The sequence below is a fragment of the Hermetia illucens genome, chromosome 2, assembly GCF_905115235.1.
Source record: "Hermetia illucens chromosome 2, iHerIll2.2.curated.20191125, whole genome shotgun sequence".
Taxonomy (NCBI): domain Eukaryota; kingdom Metazoa; phylum Arthropoda; class Insecta; order Diptera; family Stratiomyidae; genus Hermetia; species Hermetia illucens.
In genome coordinates, this window is record NC_051850.1 from 141,459,905 (window position 1) to 141,479,690 (window position 19,786).

The 19,786-nt window shown below is 43.3% G+C and overlaps 1 protein-coding gene across 8 annotated transcripts in view; it reads right to left on the minus strand.

The window, feature by feature from the left end:
• Positions 1–19,741, minus strand: part of LOC119648028 (dynein heavy chain, cytoplasmic) — a 53,520-nt gene extending 33,779 nt beyond the window's left edge. For 4 of the 8 annotated variants that reach the window (XM_038049446.1, XM_038049448.1, XM_038049449.1 and 1 more), the window contains exons 1-14: positions 19,501–19,741; positions 10,435–11,667; positions 10,206–10,379; positions 9,459–9,957; positions 9,297–9,401; positions 9,134–9,239; positions 8,784–8,822; positions 8,520–8,675; positions 8,278–8,457; positions 8,078–8,221; positions 1,378–1,523; positions 1,078–1,320; positions 809–1,023; positions 35–744 (exon numbers count right to left, since the gene is read on the minus strand). In XM_038049446.1, the coding sequence (XP_037905374.1) occupies positions 35–744; positions 809–1,023; positions 1,078–1,320; positions 1,378–1,523; positions 8,078–8,221; positions 8,278–8,457; positions 8,520–8,675; positions 8,784–8,822; positions 9,134–9,239; positions 9,297–9,401; positions 9,459–9,957; positions 10,206–10,379; positions 10,435–11,667; positions 19,501–19,741 (4,191 nt within the window). The remainder of the gene's footprint in view (positions 1–34; positions 745–808; positions 1,024–1,077; positions 1,321–1,377; positions 1,524–8,077; positions 8,222–8,277; positions 8,458–8,519; positions 8,676–8,783; positions 8,823–9,133; positions 9,240–9,296; positions 9,402–9,458; positions 9,958–10,205; positions 10,380–10,434; positions 11,668–19,500) is intronic. The other 4 variants (XM_038049452.1, XM_038049454.1, XM_038049450.1 and 1 more) reach the window with 1 other exon arrangement.
• Positions 19,742–19,786: the final 45 nt, after the last annotated feature.

The following is a 19,786-nucleotide window of genomic DNA, read 5'->3' on the forward strand; positions in this document are numbered from 1 at the left end:
AACGAAATAGACCTTTAGAAAGTTAGTTTTTTACCTTGATGTAACCTTGCAAAAGCTTCTTAACATACTCATAACTCTCGTACATTCGCAAACGAGCAGGCAACTCCTTCAATTGCGACATCATTGCCTCCAGCTGTTGTCTCAATTTTCTTGGCTGTACTGAAAGCCATGGTTTCTCTCTAGTCTCATCGATTTGAGTCCAGATCTTCGAAAGTTCACTCCACACGCCGCGCAAATCTTGCAATTCTTCCAAAACGACGTTCATGCGCTCAGAGCTATTGTTCGGAATAGCAGACTCTTGAAGTTCCAAAGCCTCCTTTGCCTTAGCGACATTATCACGTTCTTCCTTAAGACGTGAGAATTTACTCTCAAACATTTGAAGTTGTTGTAGAGCTTCGTCTGGGCGAGTTTTGCCTCCTGTTGGTTTGTTCTTCTCCCAATCATTGAGGAAGTCAGCGGTTCTGGTCTCAACTGCCTTGTCCTCAGCCACAATCTTAGATTGAAGGCTTGCAACTTGAGTCTGAATAGCAGAGTCCTTACGCTTCATGATCTCGTTGAAAGCAGACCATTCGCCCTCGATGTTGTCAACGTGGAGCCAGTTGTTGGGGAATTGGAAGCGTTGACGTTCCAAGATCCTCTGAGCTTCGCGATAAATTTCAACTTGGTTGTTCCAGACGAGCATCTCCTTCTTGAGTGATTGAACGTAAGTGATGAAGCTGACGGCGTCAGATGTACTGGCAGCCTCTGTACGACAGATAGGATGATCAGAATTCATGTTAGCAGAGTTAAGAATTGAAATAGGTTTTACCAATGCTTTGCAGTTCGAGATCGCTACGTGACTTGGAAACTTTAGAATGGAAAGTCGACATTTCATTGCCCAAAAGAGAACCAAATTTGCCAAGAGCTTCTTTATGCCATGAATCATATTTCAGGGTGACCTTAGCTTGAACTTTAGCATAATCAATGATTATCGGTCCGTAGCTTCGCCGGGTGTCAGAGGTATCAAACGTAGTACGTGATTTCCTAAAGAAAATTTTAATTAGAACAGAAAAACGGAGATTCACTCATATAAATTACTTGATGTCATTCAAACACTTAATCCACAGATTGATATCCTCTCCTAGACGACCGTATAGGGTGTCAGCTTGAAGATCCCATAAGCTCTGGTAACGCAACCATTCATCCACGTAATTGCGGACTTCAAAGATCTTGTTTTCAATGGCTTCATAAGCATGTTCTAAAGTAGAAGCACCTCCGGGTAGTTTAGTAAGGAGATTGCGATAAGTTTGGGAAACGGGTTTGTCAAGTCCGACTTGGTATCTGTGAGAATTTGGAAATGTTAGGCGTTTGGTGAGCGTCAAAATACCAATGGCTTACCTGGAACTCTCCAAACGAGTTTGTGATGTCACGATCGCTTGCCAAGCAAAGAGTTGATGCATGATTTGGAATCGAGCCTCCTCAATGGATGGATATAGATACATTTGCTGATTGGTGATACGAATTTCGTGGATAGCATTTTGGATCTGTGAGAGTTAGAGGAAATAACGTTTAATGATTTTTGTCTCTTGATTAATTCATTAACTCTACAATATAGTTAACATTAATGTGTTATGTTCATAGTCGGCAGTAGAAAGGCAGCTAATCAGGTTTACATGGGAGCAAACATCCCATAATCGTTTTCCACCTCAAAAGGACAGTGCGGCAAGAGGAAGTAACATCTAACTTTGTTTAGAATGTTAAGCTTGTAGTGTTGGTACTCTCGCTCAAATTGAAGAAAGCGAGCATTTTGAATTTGCTCGGTATTGTTGCCGAAGGTCATCATTTGAAAAATCAAAAACCAGCTCGAGTCCTTGTACGATAGCTAAAGGTCGTAACCGATAAGTTCAGCTTTATCCACGACAAGGATGATCTTCCCTTAGCAAGAAGAATCGAAATTTTCGAAAACATTTTCAGTGAATTCTGAATCCTTACCTTAAATGGGGGTTACTATTTTAATGGAGTGAAGATACATTAAGTTAATAGAAGTCCCACCTAATTTTAAGTTCCCAACATATTCAGGGAACGCCTAGGTGTTACACCGCCGTTTAGAACTTAAAGACTCATTCCTCCTCTGTTCTCAAAGGAGCTCGGGCTCATTGGTCTCCCCGCTACCGAAATCTTGGATATCTGAGACCCTTTCCAGAGAGTGGAAGAAGGCTTCCGCTTTCAGTTTGATAATTGAAGGGACATTTGAGTGCTTCCTGCTGTCGCGAAGATAGTTGCTAAAATAACCTTGGAAAGTATTAAGAAACAGCTCGAAATATTGATCGGCAGAGAACAGGTGTCAAATGTTATGTTGCATCGAGGTGAAATTACGGAAGCTTTTGAATTCGAAAGCGGAGTCTACTAGGGCTATATTAGATAGCCGCTATTTCTTCTCGTTTTCGTTGATGTTCTTCGTGCTATCTTATACGAAGGACGTGGAGGACTTTAGCGGACTATGATTGCTTTGGGTATAGATTTTAACTATGAATTTATTTGACTGTTTTGAATAAACTTAGGATAAGCCGGAAACCAGCAGAACACTACGAAAAGTTAATAAGGATTCTAACGTAGTTGCCGCAGTCTGCCGATCTTTGCATTTCAGTTAAACTTCCTAGTACCAGCCAATAATAAACGATGTCGCTTTTTGTGTGCGAGGATTGTTTTAGATCTTTGTCGTAGTAGGGTGCATGAAATATCCCTTCAATCATCGCATTAAAAGTGCTCCTTTTCGAAGTTTTAACGAGCCACGCTTCTTCCAATCCACGAAGAAAACCTCAGGTACCCAGTTTCGAATAAGTGCACGTAGTAGCTTTGTAGGAAATCCAGGAATAGTTGCGCGGGGAGATCATTAAGTTCGAGAGATTCACTCCGCTTGAGCTCATTAATTGCACAGTTGATTTCATTCTATTCGTCCGAAACACATGGAGATGGAAGCAACGAATTTTTACTCTCCAAGTGGTAAAGAGTCACGGGCTTCGAATCTACCCCATTCACGGATTTTGGAGACCTCCTCAGATTCATGTTCCTCCACGGAAAAAATTGTGGAAGGAATGCTCTCCACTTGTGAAAGGCTCCCCTCAGTGTCTATGGCGGGGACAGGAAAAAAGGAGAGTACAGCAATTCCAATAATGAGAAACCTGGCTACGGTCGGTCTGTCGGCGTCAATTTGGGAAGGCTTCAGCCGACGAGAACGGAAGGTACTACGAAAGAAGACGAAGCTTCTTCGGAATGAGGATATGGGTGTTGTTCCACTATCAAGTGAGTGAGTGGCAAAAACCAAGGAAAACAGAACTTTTGGCGGAAGGTGAGGACAAACTATTTACTGCGGTGAGTTCCACATTGGACGCCGTAGATTTTTCAGCTAGCGGCGGTTGTCACATTGCACTACACTTATGTTTATAAATATAAATGTTAGTCAACTAAACCTGCAATTAGGCTACCAAAGTTGCAGGACTGCTCTTATTTATATTATATCAACTGGTCTTATGACCGTGAAGGTAGGGAGTGAAGAGAAGACGAAGTCTTATTTTCAGATCACCGTTTCCTAGAATCTAGTTTGACTGTTGTAGGCGAATAGCTTAATACAAAGGCCGCATCTGGCTTGGATGGAATCTATCCAGCGATGCTAAAGGAGGGTGCAGAGGGTATAAGAAATATTTTTTTAGCAAGTCGGGCTTTGGGCTGGGCGCTTGCAGGTGACCTTCGACTCGACTTAGGGACTTATATATTTGTTGCCGGTCAGTCGAAATTTAATTGACCTTATGTGCTCACGGTGAAAATTCAAGAAGCCTACAAATCGTTTATTATTGTTAGTGCAGTCACCAAGAGGGTGTTTTTTTCGGATCAGATTATTCATCACAACCACCTTTAGGGAGACTTTCCTAAACAACGGGCAGATGCTTGTGCTCCCTATCTACATTAGGAGCTTAAGTTGGTGTATGGCACGTACAATTGTGATGTTTTTTAGTATGACCGAAATATCACACGCAAAATACTGTCTGTAACTGGTTCCCAGATGTCCATCATCGGAATTTGAAGCATGTCTAATATAATATAATAGCGCAGGAATACTCCCTAGAGGTCCACCACTTCATTTTGACCAGCCGATATCCGTGAATTTCCCGCTAAAGTTGCACAATTTTTGGGGATCCTACCTGCTACCATTGTTGAGATTCGCGTCATTTTTCAAAGAACCAATTAAAGTCCGTTTTTGATACCTGAAAAATGATCATGGGTAGGTGTAACGTCGCCATTGTAAACTTGTTAATTTGATTCCATTGTGGAGAAGCATGTGGTCATTTCAAAATAATAAGTTTGCACTCGATAGCCGAAGGTCTTAATTGGTAACTCCGTCTGAATTCGAGACTTTATCATCATCATCGTAGCACTACAGCCGGACGACGGGCCATCGCGCCTTAGATGGTTGTCCTCTAATTATCTCTGTCACGTGTCTGCGTCCTCCCATTTTGGCAGCCCAGTAGTTGTTTGGCATCCGTATATATTGTGCTCTCCCACCGTGTTCTCGGTCTTCTTCTAGTCTCACTCCGTCGATACGTCGTCCGTTTATAACCTTTTTTAGGCACGCGATCGTCGCTCATTCGTTAGACATGCCAATGAAGGCATTGTAGTTGAAAAAATTTCGAGATTTCTAGCTCAGTTCATACAACTCATGTTTGTACCGGATCCGTCATCCATCACAGTCGCAAATTTCTTCGAAAATTCGCCGAAGGATTTTTCTTTTGAATATATTTAGCAAAAATTTTCGAAGGCTTGGGTTAGGGTCAAGGTTTCGTACCCACAGTATAGCAGTGGCCGTATGATGGTTTTGTATACGCGGAGCTTCGTGTTTCTGTGCACATGCTTCGATTTCATTATGGAAAGGACCGAGAAGTAAGTTTTATTCGCTAGCTGTATCCGTCGCTTGACCTTGTCAGTCTCAGCGGCGTCCTTTCACAGGCTGCTACCCAGTTATATAAAGCTATCTACGAATTCGATGTTGAGGTTCCTTATGTGGATGCTCGAATGATTGTCTTGATTGCACCATTACTTTCCTTTTTCCCTCATTGATGGGTAGTCCAACGTCTTTCGCAGCAGCGTCAAGAGTATGCAGAACTTACTCTGTGTCGGTCAGCTTTCGAGATATGATATTGTTGATGTCATCTGCGTACGCTAACAATTGTGTCAACTTAATGAGTAGCGTCCTGCTGGCGGCATCCATTGCCGGATAGTGTATTCGAGTTTTAGGTTGAAGAGCGTCGGCGTCAGTTCGCCTGCTTCAAACCAGTACGTGTTTCGAAAGGACCAGTGACCTTTTCTGGATTCTGACCGGTGAAATGGAGTTGGTCAGAGTCATCATCGTCAGTGGTACTAGTTTAGCTGGTATACCAAATTGCAACATTATGTTCTACAGTACTCCACGATTTATACTGTCGTATGAAAGGCCTTGGGGGTTAACGTGAGCACCTGCCGTGTAAGCATAATTCCACTGTCCTCTTCGGACATGGATTGATTTTGGGACCACAATCAGAGCACATTCTCCTGGAGCATATGCTCTCAGAGGGCCATCCCGGTTCCCATGGTACCAGAGGCTTCGTGGCAGAGCCATTTCAGATGAGTCCCTTCCAGACTCGGGTTTGATCGCCCTCCTTGAGTACGTGGGGACGTCAATGTTATATTCCCAGTAGTTTTGCAGGATTAGTTTAACGGTAACAAGCTGGTCGGTAGTGGAGCGATACGGCCTGAAACCGACTTGGTACTCGCCAATGAGTCGTTCGGTGTATGATCTTGTTTTATTCTCCAGAACTTTCGACAAACAGACTAGTGAAATGCCTCTGTAGTTTTTACAACGCAATCTACCTCCGTTTTTGTGGATGGGACAGATGGTGCTCCTGCGCCAGTGTCTGGGATCTCGTCTTCCCAGATTCGCAGCAGCAGTTGGTGTATCGCATTTAGTAGATCCGTTCCACTGGATTTTAATAGCTCGACTGGAAACTCGTCTGCGCCCGGCGCTTTGTTTGATTTCAGTGACCGCACCGCGAGATCAACTTCTTCTGCCGTCGGAGGATGTGTAGTGGGGCTAGGATTATCAATACCGCCATCGATTTGGGCTACTTGTATGAGGGAGTCAGGTGTCGGGTTCAGAAGCTCTTCAAAATAGGACGCTCAGCGTTTGATGTTGTCGAACCGCTGATGAAGTTTTCATCGTTTTCTTTACAGAGGCTAGTCTTGGGTTGTTTACCGTTCTTAACAGTATTCACAATCTATATGCTTGTCTGGTGTTTCTATTAGCTAGGTTTTCATTAATGTTCAGCAACTGCTCGTCAAAAAATTTCTGTTTCTTACACCTAATTATTCTATTCGAAATTCGCCGTAGCTCGTCATACTTTTCTTTTTCGCTCTGGTTGCACGTTGGGTATATTGTCTGTAGGCTTCGTTCTTTGCGTCGGGTGATATTCTGCATTCATCGTCAAACGCGTTGGTCGGGATTTGTATCCTACGATCTTCTTTACGAATTCTGTGTACCTCTGTGTTGCCTGATGTCGCGTAGCATAGGTGATAATTTTTCCTACAGGGCTGATTCCCGATTGGTGCACTGAGGAGATTCTTGCCTTCATTAAGTGATGGTCTGAATCGCAATTTGCTCCTCGATAGGATTGTACATCCAGTACACTGGGCGCCCATATTTCATCAATGCGGACGCGGAGCTTACGACAAGATTCCTACTGCTGACATTGTGATTGCATTCCTCATGGAGGCATTGTTCTTCAGGGGATCCTCGATGTCAGTTTTCGTTTCCGATTTTCGCATTAAAATCCCTCCGTAATTCGTGACACTCTACTCATCTGAGTCGCTTTGCCATCCAGGCTACAGCTATCCCTTGCTCCTCCTTTCTCAACCTTGGCTTGGGATCGGCTACGGTGGAGTATTTGAGACGTGAATAATGACTAATGAATGAATAGCAAATAGATATGCCAAAATTTGCATTTTTCTGCGATTGGTGCAACAACCGTTGGTGGACAGAATTAATTTTTCGGTTGACGTACCATCGCCAAATGGTATCTTGCGTTTTATAGTAAGGAGTGATACGCATGTTTACTTTTCTCCAGTATTTGATGTTCTTCCTCATTATTAGGGCTTCAGAACACTTGCCATCTTCTTCAAATTTGAAATAGGGCTAACAATTCTATTTTAAGTTCTAGCCACCTTAACCGACATGGCTAAGATATCTTTATTATTGTTATTGGTATGATGTAATCATTCACGTAGAAAAGATGATGTTGCGTTGGTAATTTAAATTAATCGTGCTTTGCTTCCCAACACGCCTTTGAAAAAAATGTTCATATATCAAAATTGGTGGGCTTGCGCGATTCGCTCTTTAGTTTTAATGACGTAACTGCTGCCCTCACCCGTTCTGCTAATATAGCTGGAAGTCGTTCTCAGATGTTATGCGCTCCCTTATATACTATAGATCTACAAACACGACATGGCTATGAATCACATTGAAGACGAAAAACCGCCTAGACCAGGCTTGACTCGGACGAAGCAAAAATAATTATTGTTTTCTGATTGAGTGAGTCCTGAGTCCCCCATATACTTGGTGGACCGAAGGTGAGGTAATGTCCCATGAGTTTCATGGTGAGTGAAGTTTTTTATTTTAAGGTTGGGAGAAAGGTTCCTCTCCAATTGATTTGGTCCATTATCAATTGGGTAGTGGACTTAAGACTCCCTAAACCCTAAATCAAAAATCATTACACGATTTCAAAATACCATATAGGAAGAATGAAATCGCTTGCTCTGGATCTAAAGTGACAGCAAAATTATTTACTGATTCTTGATTGGGGTAATCCTGAGTCTTTGTTTTTCAAACGCCCAAGAATCCTCCCAAGGAACAAGAGGAAATGTTACTTCCCAAAAGAAATTCATATATTTGTGCTTCGTTGGAAATTCTTTTATATGTATGGAAAATAACGAAGAATTCCTAGTTTGACGCACTGACATTTAACATGTCTTCTATTTCATGTGCAAATTTTACGTAAAAATGAGATGTACTTACATGAGGTTCACCGCCAGGCTTGTGGGTTGGCAGAGCCGGAGCATCAGTATCCATTGACAAATCGACTTCCTTCTTGTTTCCAGTTAGAGCATCAGTCCAGGCTTGGATTCCGGCTTGCAATCGGGATGCCAATTTTTTCTCGACCTAGCCAAATATAGTTTACCTACAAATCAACCCTTTGTTGTTTTAGTTGAAATTACCTCTTCATCAAGACGCGCAACCCAAATATGCAAGTTCGAATACTGCCTTAAAGACAAATCGTCAACTGCATGCTGAATCTTGGATAAAATGTCAGCAAAAGTAGCTGCACTGTATGGACAAGTTTCCAGAGAGCGGACATCTACGTCTAGTTGTTCTTCTACTACCAATAAGTCTTCGACCTAGCAAACGTAAAGAATCTCCGTTTGTAGATAAAACATTAGAAGGATTAATAGCGCATTACCTTCTCCTGGAACGATGTCACGCAATCAGAAAGACGTTGCACGTAAGGATCCAACTTATAACTCTCCCAAACCAATCCAATGCCTTCGGAAATCAAAGCCAACACATCCTTCCGGAGACCAGCAACCAACGGAATAATGCTCGCACGATCTTCAATCTAAAATTATAAAATTTTGGTAAATTTACGTGTTGTGCAGGACGAATTTCTGGACGGGGTTTCTAGTAAAATGGCATGCAGAGGTGTCTACAATAACAATTAGGCTACCTTGAATACAGAATTATGTGCTAAACTCCTATTATTTAGCTGCATGAAAAACAACAATAAAGAAAATGTGGTTGCGAAAGAAACTTTATTTATAATTGTTTCAATTACTGTATTCCTACATTATTGTATAGTTGCTGTGTGTTGTGTGAATGTTTGTTAATAAACTAATAATCTAGTGTCAGAGACATCCAGCGAGATGTGGCGCAATAAGTTTTACCAGAAAATTAGGTGATTTGAGCTTAAAGATTTTCCGAGGAGTAAAAAAATACACAGATCTCGTTGGATGTACTGAGGGATTGTGTGAAATGAAATTCGAAAAAGTGGGTGCCATTGTCAGTTGAAGAACCTACCTTTTCTAAAGTACGCTCGTAAGTGCGCACGCTTTCGATCAGCGAAATAGCGAATGGATAAATTTGATTCGCCTGATGAGCCTTGTTGACAATAGCCAGCGGTACACTTGAAATAAATAAAAATTATGTGAAAAGTTTACTTAGTGACGGAGAGTAAGCCTACCGGAAACCAAGATTCTTGATGTTACGAACTTCCTTCCATAGTGTGACTACCTCCGGTAAGAAATTAACTCGAAGTTTCAGAACATTACCACGACCGGTGCGAGACCTGAAATCAATAGCTTCTTTAACAATGGATACAATTCAAAAGTCTTATTTTCCGGACCTTGCTGATTCAATGGTGAAAATCCTTCCGCTAATTCCGAAGTTCCGTTCCTGTACCTTATTCGCCCAGTCTTGGAAAACTTCCGAGATCGATAGTTTGTTACGGAAGCTGTCTCCATCGGCTTTCAGTTTTTGACCATCAATATGCGATTCCCAGCCTTTACCCAAAACATCTTCGACGCGCTTCAGATACATGGTCAATTGGTTGTCAATTTGACGAGCCCAAATTATGGAACCGGCAACTGGAGGAAGATCGCGAGCCATCGACAGCCGACAACTCTTGCTTTGAGGGTATTGCACCTTGAATTTTTCATGCAAAGCTTCAATATCATCCTTGACGCGCTGAATCAATTGCGTTTGATATTCGCGAATGGCTCCACGAATATGTGGACGAACGAAGAGGGCATTGAACCGTGAGAAGATACGGAACATTTCGTTGGCATTCTTGGCTGTTCCGAGCTGATCGCGAAGATGGGCCGTGATTCGTGTCTCAACACGGTCTAAAATATGCATTATTGTTGTAAGTTATATTTTAGTTTGATTAATTAAGCTATCATAAGTGGATAAAAATTGCAGTTTGAGCATCTACATAAGCTTGTGCAGAAATTTTTAGGAATGCAAATAATGCGAAGCGCTTACTATTAACTTACGGTAATTAAATATTTGAATGGTATAAAAAAATCCACCTTTTTATGTGGTTGATTACACTTACTTGACTACAACAATGCAAGTGAAAAGTATAACTCACCAATACGCTCCTCATAACGCTTAACAGCTGCTTCCCAGGCATCTGACCCCTCCTTACTAATATCCAAGCAGTCAACCTCCTTTACGTTCTCGTACGCCAAATTAACCTCTTCGATTGCGTTGGCATCAGCAGCATCCAAACTTGAAGGTTGTTTAGTTTCGGGTTCAGCTTCATCTTTAAATATATTTTAGTTCTTAAAAAATCTTCATACAAATTTTCAAAAACATACTTTGTTGTTGCTGCCTATTCGGTCTCAATACACGCAAAATTACAGTCCTCAACTGTTCATGCTGCCTCCTAAACTTACGCATATGCTCCATGCGCTGTTGTAAACGCTTATGAGCCGGTGAGATCCTCCAAATCATCTTCAAATTCTCATCACGCTTCTTCTTAACAATATCACGCAACAAGCCTTGCAGCTTATCATACTCATCATCCCAGCAACCGAACACTTCAAAGCATTGATTCATGACGCGTTCGAATTCGTCGAAAGGAATATGCATCAACCGACGAGTTCCTAATACTTTCAAAAGCTGCTGACTCAAATCACGAGAAATAGCCTCGATCAATTTAAATGCTCGGTGAATTGGATACTTGGTGCTGCGGATTTTACGCAAATGAGCAAAAATCGACTGAACGGCGGGTCGAATTTTCTCCAGTTCAGTCGCGGATAGAAGTTCATTGATTGGGAAGTCTTTCATGAGAGGGTTGAAATCAGCGACCATGGCCAAAGCTTGCTTCAGACCAGTGTCGGTATCGAACGAAACAGTTGCATGGAAACGTTTTCCATGTTTAAGGATGTCTAGAGTTAGAGCTACTTCGGGAGATTCGCGTTTTTCTTGTATCCGATACAAGGCGCGTTCCAAATTCAGCCAGAACGAAACTTCTTGCAAGGTTGTACCTGATGCAGGGTCTCGATCCAACTTGGTTACTTTCTTAATCTCCTTAATCCAACGGTTTACTCCGTTCTGCAACTGATTAAGGAAGGTCGAATCTTCTACCTTATCTCCGAAATCAGCAACTTTCGCTTTGCGATTTTCATCATTGCATTTTTTAATGGTATTGGCCACCAACTGATGGATGACCAATGTAATTTCTGGGATATCAATGTTTTGTTGAAGATGCAGGAGTCCCATTTCAAGTTCGGTCAATTTCTTCTCAACCGAAGGTGCCATCTTGTCACCATCCCGATCGGCACGTCCTGACTCCTTCACGTAGCTTTTGAAGTAAGGGGCCAGAGACTTGCTAATGAATGAATGGAGAGTCTCATATGGCGACCCTTCGGAGAAGTTGATTAAGCGAACTTGAGAATGAATTGATTTATCGGCTTCGACGACGGTGCCACGCTTGATGATGGCTAACGATGCCATGCGGGGATTGGTGAAATGGACGTCGTTGCTGATGTAATATGTGACGGCATCCTTTTCTTCGTCGCCTTCCGGTGGTTGATCGTTTTCATCGTCTAGAATTAAAAAGAAGTAAATTTTTCAGTAAAACAACTGTTTTAATTGAATGCAGGAAAAAATTATAACTATATAATGAAGTAGTTGAATTATATTAATTATTCCTATTTATATTTGTTGGCCAATGGAAGGAAATCATTGAGGATGCCTTTTTATTGATACATTAAGTCTAGTATTGGTCTTTGAAGTCCGTAAGTAATTTGTTCCGACATTTGCAGGTTTCCAATTTGTTAATTGGATTTATTTATTTATTAATGGACAATAAAGACAGTAAACTTCAGTTACTTATTGCCTTCAGAAAGAAGAGAAAGCAAGAACCTTAATTTATGCTTAAAACTACTAAAGAAAGAAAAAGAAAAGTTTCAAAGAACGAACTGTTGTGCATTTTAACTTCGACAAAGTTTAGGGGAATGGAAATAGATTTCGAGTGTGTGCGTTGCATGTATTAGGTGATATCGGTAAGGGCAGAACCGTCCATCAGATCCGAGGAAAGTTAGAAAAATGTGCATACATCTATATAGGTTCTATGCTGCTGTAGGAAGGGGAGGTTTAGAGAGCGGGGGCGGGAGATGTAGTCGTCCACATCAGGAAACCTTTTTTTAAAAAAAAGAAGCGGGATTGGGTGAATTGTCGTTGCACCTTTTCAAGAGCAAGACAATCAATTACAGTTACGAGAGAGTGACTAGCTCACGGAGCATTCCTTTTGGATACCTTAAAAGAGCGATTTGAAGCGAGTTAAGGGGAGTTGGTTGGAGTCAAAATCAGAGAAGGAGTGTAGTATAAAGCCTGACGATTTTGCAGTCCGATTGGCGACTTCGAGGCGGTGGGTGCCGAAGCAGAGCTTATTGTTGAAAGTGACTCCGAGGTCTTGAGTGTAGTTCGGATTTGAGCGAGTGGCACTTTCTGACGTTTAGCGTTAAATCATTAGCAGAGCATCACCGAACCAGAGTCGATACGTTTGATTGAAGGGAGATATAGTCCATAGGCGAGGTTAATTGCGGAAAACAGCTTAATGTTGTCGGCATCGATCAATTAGGAACAAGTAAGGTGAAGGAAGGTCGTGGATAAAGAATAAAAATAATAAAGGGTCCAGAATAGGACCCTGTAGAACGCTAGGGGAGGGAGAAAAGGAACGAGATGTGCAGGCATTGAAAAAGAAACGGCAGGATTGGTTAGAAAAATAACAACAACTTCGAGAAAGCTTAAACTGACTTCAATTTTCGGACGCGGAAAGACGTACACGTGGAAAACGAAAATTTCATGGAAACGAAGGCGAGCACGAGGCCAAACAGCAATCTATCGAAATATGCAACATCATCTCGCTCAAGCTTCCACCGTTTTGAAAATCGCAATCGGCAGTAGCAGCTTTTGCGCAATATGAAACGCATTGCAGGTAATAGTCTCGGAGGCGTGCTCGTTCAAACAGCAATCGGAAATCGCACATGGAGCAGGGCTAATCAGCGACGTCGGAAACAAGCGCCTGTACATGCATGATAATGAAACAAAATTACATTTTCTTATCAGCACTCCCCTCCCATGTAAATCTGCAAGGCAAGACCAGTAAGTTATAAGTTATAAGCCGCAAACGATTCAGAGATCAAGACGTATGGAGAAAAACCGCTTAAAGTCAAGCTAGGACTTCGGCGCGTTTTTAACTGGAAATTTCCGGCAGCAAATGTATTGCGACTAATAATAGGCGCAGATTTTTTTCCAAAAAACCAAAAAATTTCACGACCTGGTAAGGAAATATTCAACGGTATTCAGCGGAAATCAACGTAAAGTGGAACCACGCGGCGCAGTATCACATAACTACAGAAGGTCTCCCGGTATGTGAACGAGCACGCCAATTGGCGTCAGACAAATTGAAAATCGCACAACAGGAGTTCGAGTTAATACTAGGCAGTGGCTTATACCGGCGATTTCCGTCGCATTAATGCAGTCACACAAACGCTATCCACTTCGACAGAACGAAGACATAATGACCAACCTCGCCAATAAGAAAATCTTTACAAAATTGGATCTAGTATGCGCATTCCATCACATCCGGATAGCAGAAAAGGACATTCCTAAGACAGCGTTAATAACGCCATTCGGGCTCGGACACCACAATCAGTTTAGTCCTACAACAGCTGCAAGACAACTGTTGGTTACCAATGGCGTTCATTCAACGCATTCTCTCTGGTACGAAAAAACGTAACAGCATTTATGATCCTCGTCATTCACGACAGGATCAAACACTTCAGACATTACCTGGAGAGCAGAAATGGTCTCTGGGACAAAGCTTACGCTTCCAGGGCAGTTCATAGCGTCATTGAGCCAAACGCATTCATCGAGCAACTTCGAGAAACAATGCGACCCGTGCAAGCAGTACAATATTGTCAACGTAAAGTTTTTCGAAGCAAGAGTTTGGAAACTTGAATTTACGTTTTTCTTCGAGTGACCTCGTTCTGCGAATCGCTAGTGCAACCACATTCCGGACTTCATAAGATCCTGAGCAGAATATCCCAAGTCGTATATAAAATCGACTAAAATGGAAAGGAAAACTACGTTTCTATGAAACATCTGAAGCCTGCATTCCTCGAGGTTGTAGCATTCGAAGGAAATAACACATCTACATTAGCAAGCAACTCGGAAACCCCACCAACTCAGAGGATTCCAAGTGATGGGGCGATTCGATGGACTTCAATCAACACACTTCCAAAACATATCGCCTGAACTTATCCACCAGTCTCGGAAGCGGGAAAATGGCAGCGCGGACTTTCTTACTCACTCCCCCGTGAGTCCGGCAACTCAGCTGGTTTCAAACTTTGTCACGAGAGGCAGCGTCGGTAAAAAGAGGTATCGAGACGTCAACGAGGTATCGGGAAACAACGCGAAATCTTCTAATTTAGTTTTAGTATTCTCCGATTAAATAAAGTGGTTTATATTTAGAAATACCTCCTCGTAATTCCTATAAGATCCTTGTGAACCGTCGTAACCTTTAATTGCGACTACTCGAACGCCCGCACAAGTTTGGGACCTACATCAACAACGTGGAAGTTTCTAGTTTTGCCGCTAACTGAGAAACGGAGCCGCGAGGGTGGCCCCCGTCTGATGAAGCTCGGTAATTTGGCTCTTGGTCTCCCGCGACATTTCACTGATTCCGAGGCGCGCATGCACCTCGTGGATCTTGTCAGTGGTGTTCGCTAAGACTTCCAAAGGCAAGTCCGGAGTTGCTTCAACCACAGTGACTTCAGAAGCAAGACCCCAACCTTGTCCCCGCCAAACTGCTTCATCTCACGTAGTGTTTGGCTCGGGAAGCGGTCGCCTAAGGTGAGCTACGTCAGCGAATGATTCAACTTTGCTGACTCACTTACCGACAGTCGCTTGATGATAGTGCCATTTAACTTTGAATAAGAACACTCTTCAAGCACGTCGGCGGGGAGACCAGTCGGCTGCTCGTCCAGGCCTATGACCCCATGATTAAATCGCGTGGCAACAGTAGTGAAGCCCGCGAGCACGAACTGCTCCTTCAGTTGGTGGAACCAGGTCCCCAGGTTACGTTGTCAAAACGGTAGCATCCGCACCGTCACTGTGAGAGATGGCGGATTCCCCCGCAGCGTTGTTTTCGCACGACATTATGAACTTAAGCTGAAGTAGTAGAAAGCGACGAGCTAGACTAGAGAGGACAATTTACCAGCACCGCGACCGAAGCGGAACCACTGGAGCCACAATGTCAATATCAGGACGAGGAACCAGGAGAACCAGCGGAGCGCTAGAGGCCACAACCTGCCCAATTTGTCTTTAAAAAACTGCGCCGATTCCTGCGGCCTAATGTGTTTTACTTTTAACCTTCAAAATGATCTCTTCAAATATATTTACATATTTAAACAAAAATGTAGGCTGCTGCTGGAGTTGCGGAAACCTCTTCGAAGTGTATCAATTTTTCATCTCCTCAACTTTTTTATCTTATTTTAAATTTGAAGAACGACTGCGGAACTCTTGCTTATCCTTAGGTTCTTTATATTCCTCGATCAATTTTGGGTATTCGACTTGCATTTTTTCATTGCATGCTTGCCTTCTGTACTGCATTCCTTAACTAATTTGTCGACATTGAAGTTGAATACTCTGGTATCCTCTAGCGAATCTCCCCGGCAAATATTGCCCAGATTCATAAATTTGTATTGATTTTCTTTTGGCACGAATTGTTTTTGAATATTTTTTGGGGATATTTGGAATACTGGTTTCTGCTCAACCTCTTCAAACAGAGTTAAGGTAGTCTCGGAGAAGTTGCATACTTGAGTGAAGAATGTTTTTCAAAGCGTCCCGAATTTTAGTATTTTGCTTTGGCTTTTCCTTGGTAACTAGCCTAGTTTTTAGATTTGTCTTTGCGGGGTCACCAGCCCGGTTTCTACGCCGGCCCCGTGGCTGTCATCCTGCTACCAATATTTGCCCGCCCACTCCACTTTTTCAACATCAGCGAAACCTACGTGCCGATGCTCCATGCAAATGTTGATCTGCAACATGGAATGGCTTCACGCATCAGTGCAACTTCAAGTAGCGCTCCAGAATTGGCGCCCTTATTATTGGCATCATCTTGTAATCCGCGCTGATGGGAGCTCGCTAGCTAAAATGAATTCGAATCAGAACAGCGATAACTTGATAAGCTAGATGGTGACCTGATAATTTTTAGGCTTCACTCGGACCAAGCCTAAGACCGAAAAAAGTGGCATACCCGATCTAGATAGGTCTCCCCGAAGAAGTCTCGAAAATCATAGATGCGGAAAGGACTGGATCAACCAGAGAAGTAGACCTGCTGCCCAGTGAGAGACGACCTAGACCTAGGACTCCTAGGGCTCAGGGTGGATAGCGATGCGTAGGAAAGCGCCATGTCGGAGGAGGAGGGCGATACTCCGACAGTGGAGAAGAGCTACAAACAATAACGCAGCCAATGGCCAGCACTGAGATAGCCCAGATAAACCTTCACCATGCGAAAGCTGCATCTGCGGTAATTGCAAGGGCAAGTTTCAAGGAGAACATTGGAATAGTGCTGGCTCAGGAGCCCTGGGTGTACCGGGGGCAGCTTCGCGGCCTGCAAGAAGGAAGCATGCAGGTAATTTGGGACTCTTCTTGTGAAAAACCAAGAGCTTGCATAATTCGTAAACGACATCAGGAGCGAACTGAAACTAGAAGCAGTGGCGGAAAACCTCAACACAGTCGCCATTGACGCATATGAGGCTAGCTGTCCGGCTAAGACAGTTAAGTCATCAAGGGATGTACCATGGTGGAATAGAAACCTGGCCAGAATGAGAACAGTGGCACGAAAACTCTTCAACCAGGCAAAACAAACCGAGGACTAGCAGAGGATCCTGTTCACCCTAAATCTTTCAGACCAATTTGCTTAACATCGCTCGTACGCAAAACGGTGGAGAAGGTCATAGACAACTATATTAGAACTAACGTTCTAAAGCGCAATCCCCTACATCACTGTCAACATGCTTACCGGGCAGGACGGTCAACTGAAACTGCTCTGCATCAGCTGACAGAGGTAGTACGGGATGCCATAGAAACAAAAGAAATTGCATTGTGCGTGTTTTTGGATATCGAAGGAGCATTCGACAACACATCGCACACAAGATGCCCTGAGCCGCAAGGGAGTGGGAAACACCCTGGCATTCTGGATGGGCAAAAATTCTAGAAAGCAGGCAAATAGAAGTACCGACAGGTACAAATTCCATTGTCATGAACACTACTCAAGGCTGTCCACAGGGCGGGGTACTATCGCCGCTGATGTGGAGTATTGTAGTGGACGAACTCCTGGACGTACTAACAAATACTGGAGTCCAAGTCCAGGGTTACGCGGACGATATGAATAATCTGTAGGGGCAAATATGAAGATACCCTATGTGATAGAATCCAAACTGGACTAAGGGTTATTAGTGCCTGGTGCAGGAAAGTGGGACTGCGGATCAACCCAGCCAAAACCACCATTGTACCATTCACTAGGAGGCATAAGCTTGACCACCTGAGAGCCATAAGATTACATGATATGGAGGTGAAACGGGAAACAAAGTTCAAATATTTGGGAATTACGCACATGTCGGAAAGCCACGAGGGCTCTGATGATTTATAGGTCCATAGAAGGAATAAAATGGGGTTGCAGCCCGAAGGTACTGCTTTGGATATATACTGCAATAGAAAGACCAACTGATTACTTGGTACACTGACGGATCCCTCACAGCAGAGGGAGCGGGTGCCGGTGTCATTGGTCCAAGGGAAATGTACTTTGAGCCGATGGGCAGGCACACTAGCATATTCCAGGCGGAAATATACGCCATAGACAAATGTGCCTCCTTGAATCTGCAAAGGAACTACAGGGGGCAGAATATAGGTATTCTTACTGATAGCAGCGATCAAGGCACTTAGGTCCAAACAGGTGGAATCTAAATTGGTATGGGAATGCCTTGAGAGACTGAATACACTTGGCTCGTCCAACAAAGTCTGGATACTCTGGGTTCCAGGCCATGCTGGGTTGGAAGGCAACGAGGCAGCGGACGAACTAGCCAAGAAGGGAGCAGAGAGGCCTTTACACGGGCCAGAACCCTTCTGTGGAATCGGAAACGGTTTCATGGCTATAGCACAAAGAAATGAAGAGGAACGGTTGAGGGAACTATACTAGGCGGGCCTGCCAGGGATGGAGCAGTCCAGGGTGCTTATTGGGGGATACGAACCCATACGCGCAAAGGATTGCTTAAACCTCACCAAAAAGAACCTCCGAATCATACTGGGAATTCTCACTGGACATTGTCGGATGAACTATCACCTAGGGAAGCTAGGGATATCTACGGACATTGCCTGCAGGTTTTTTGAGGAGGATGACGAAACCTCTATACACGTCCTGGGACAGTGTCCGGCACTTGTGCAAAGTAGGTCGAGGTATCTGCGAGAACACTTACTAGCAGATGCAAGGCTGAAAGATCTAGTAGGGAACATACTAAAGTTCCTAACGGTTATAGGCCTGCTTGAGATACTATGATCAATAGGTACACTATAACCAGTAAAAGGGGTTCTACAAGGACGCGGTGCGACTTTTCCTTAACAGAATAATAATAATAGATAGGTCGGATTCGAACGGGATAAAGGCTAAAGAACCGAAAGAAAATAACTTCCTATAAACGGCATTACGTTTTACCCTATTTCCTTCAACACGTTTCACAGGCTCAACAACTTTTGGGGAATCTCAATATTCGAATTATTTTAAAGCTGGAAAAATTAAATCATTCATCTCTGAAATTTTATGTTTAATTGTGAAGAAAAAACAAAGCCATTTCCTCCTTGCAATCTGGATCTAAACAATTCAGTGTTAAAGTTCTGCGAAAACAATCAGACATGACCTAGAAAACTCGCGAGTAAGACTCGATTTTATTGTTTGTTTACATTTTCCTGAGTTCAATGTCTTCACCGAGCACATGGTTCCCCTCTTTGTTTACATCGACAAAAAGGTAAACAAACTCTCCGCCAAAAAGCAGATGTTTCACCCCACTCAATGCAACTGCATGAATTTTCAGATGATGTCATTTTCTTGCAGTCTGCCCAGCAATTGATTTCCCGTCAATTGTCAAAGTGCCGGCCGCGACGACGAGGTCCCTAATTGGAGTGCAGCGGCCAACCAATGGGCGATTTCCGCTGCGAATTACGACTACCTTCATAGGAATTTCCTTTCACACCCAATTTCCAAGTAGAATTTGAATTCAAAACGACAACTTCCTTATTGGATTTCACCAGACGGTTAACTGCACTCGCCGCCATCTTGGTGGCCATACCCAAGAAATTTTTCCAACCAGATTTCTTACCTTTCGAGCAACTCCTCTGGATGTAAAGCGACTGAATCTGGGGATCGGACAGGAACTTCTTGATGCAGTCCTGGTTGGTGGGATCCTCGAGGGCCACATTTAGGGCCGGCGGAACGGCATCCTCCTCGGGCAGCAGAATGGTCGCTGCCTTCCTAAGGTAGTTGGTGAACGCCCCATAATCCACAATTGTAACATTCGGGGCGTCGGCCGCCGTTTCCGTATTTTCTAAAGAGTCGCCCATGATCGCACTTGGGCAACTAGAGTTCACAAATTATGCAAATTTTCA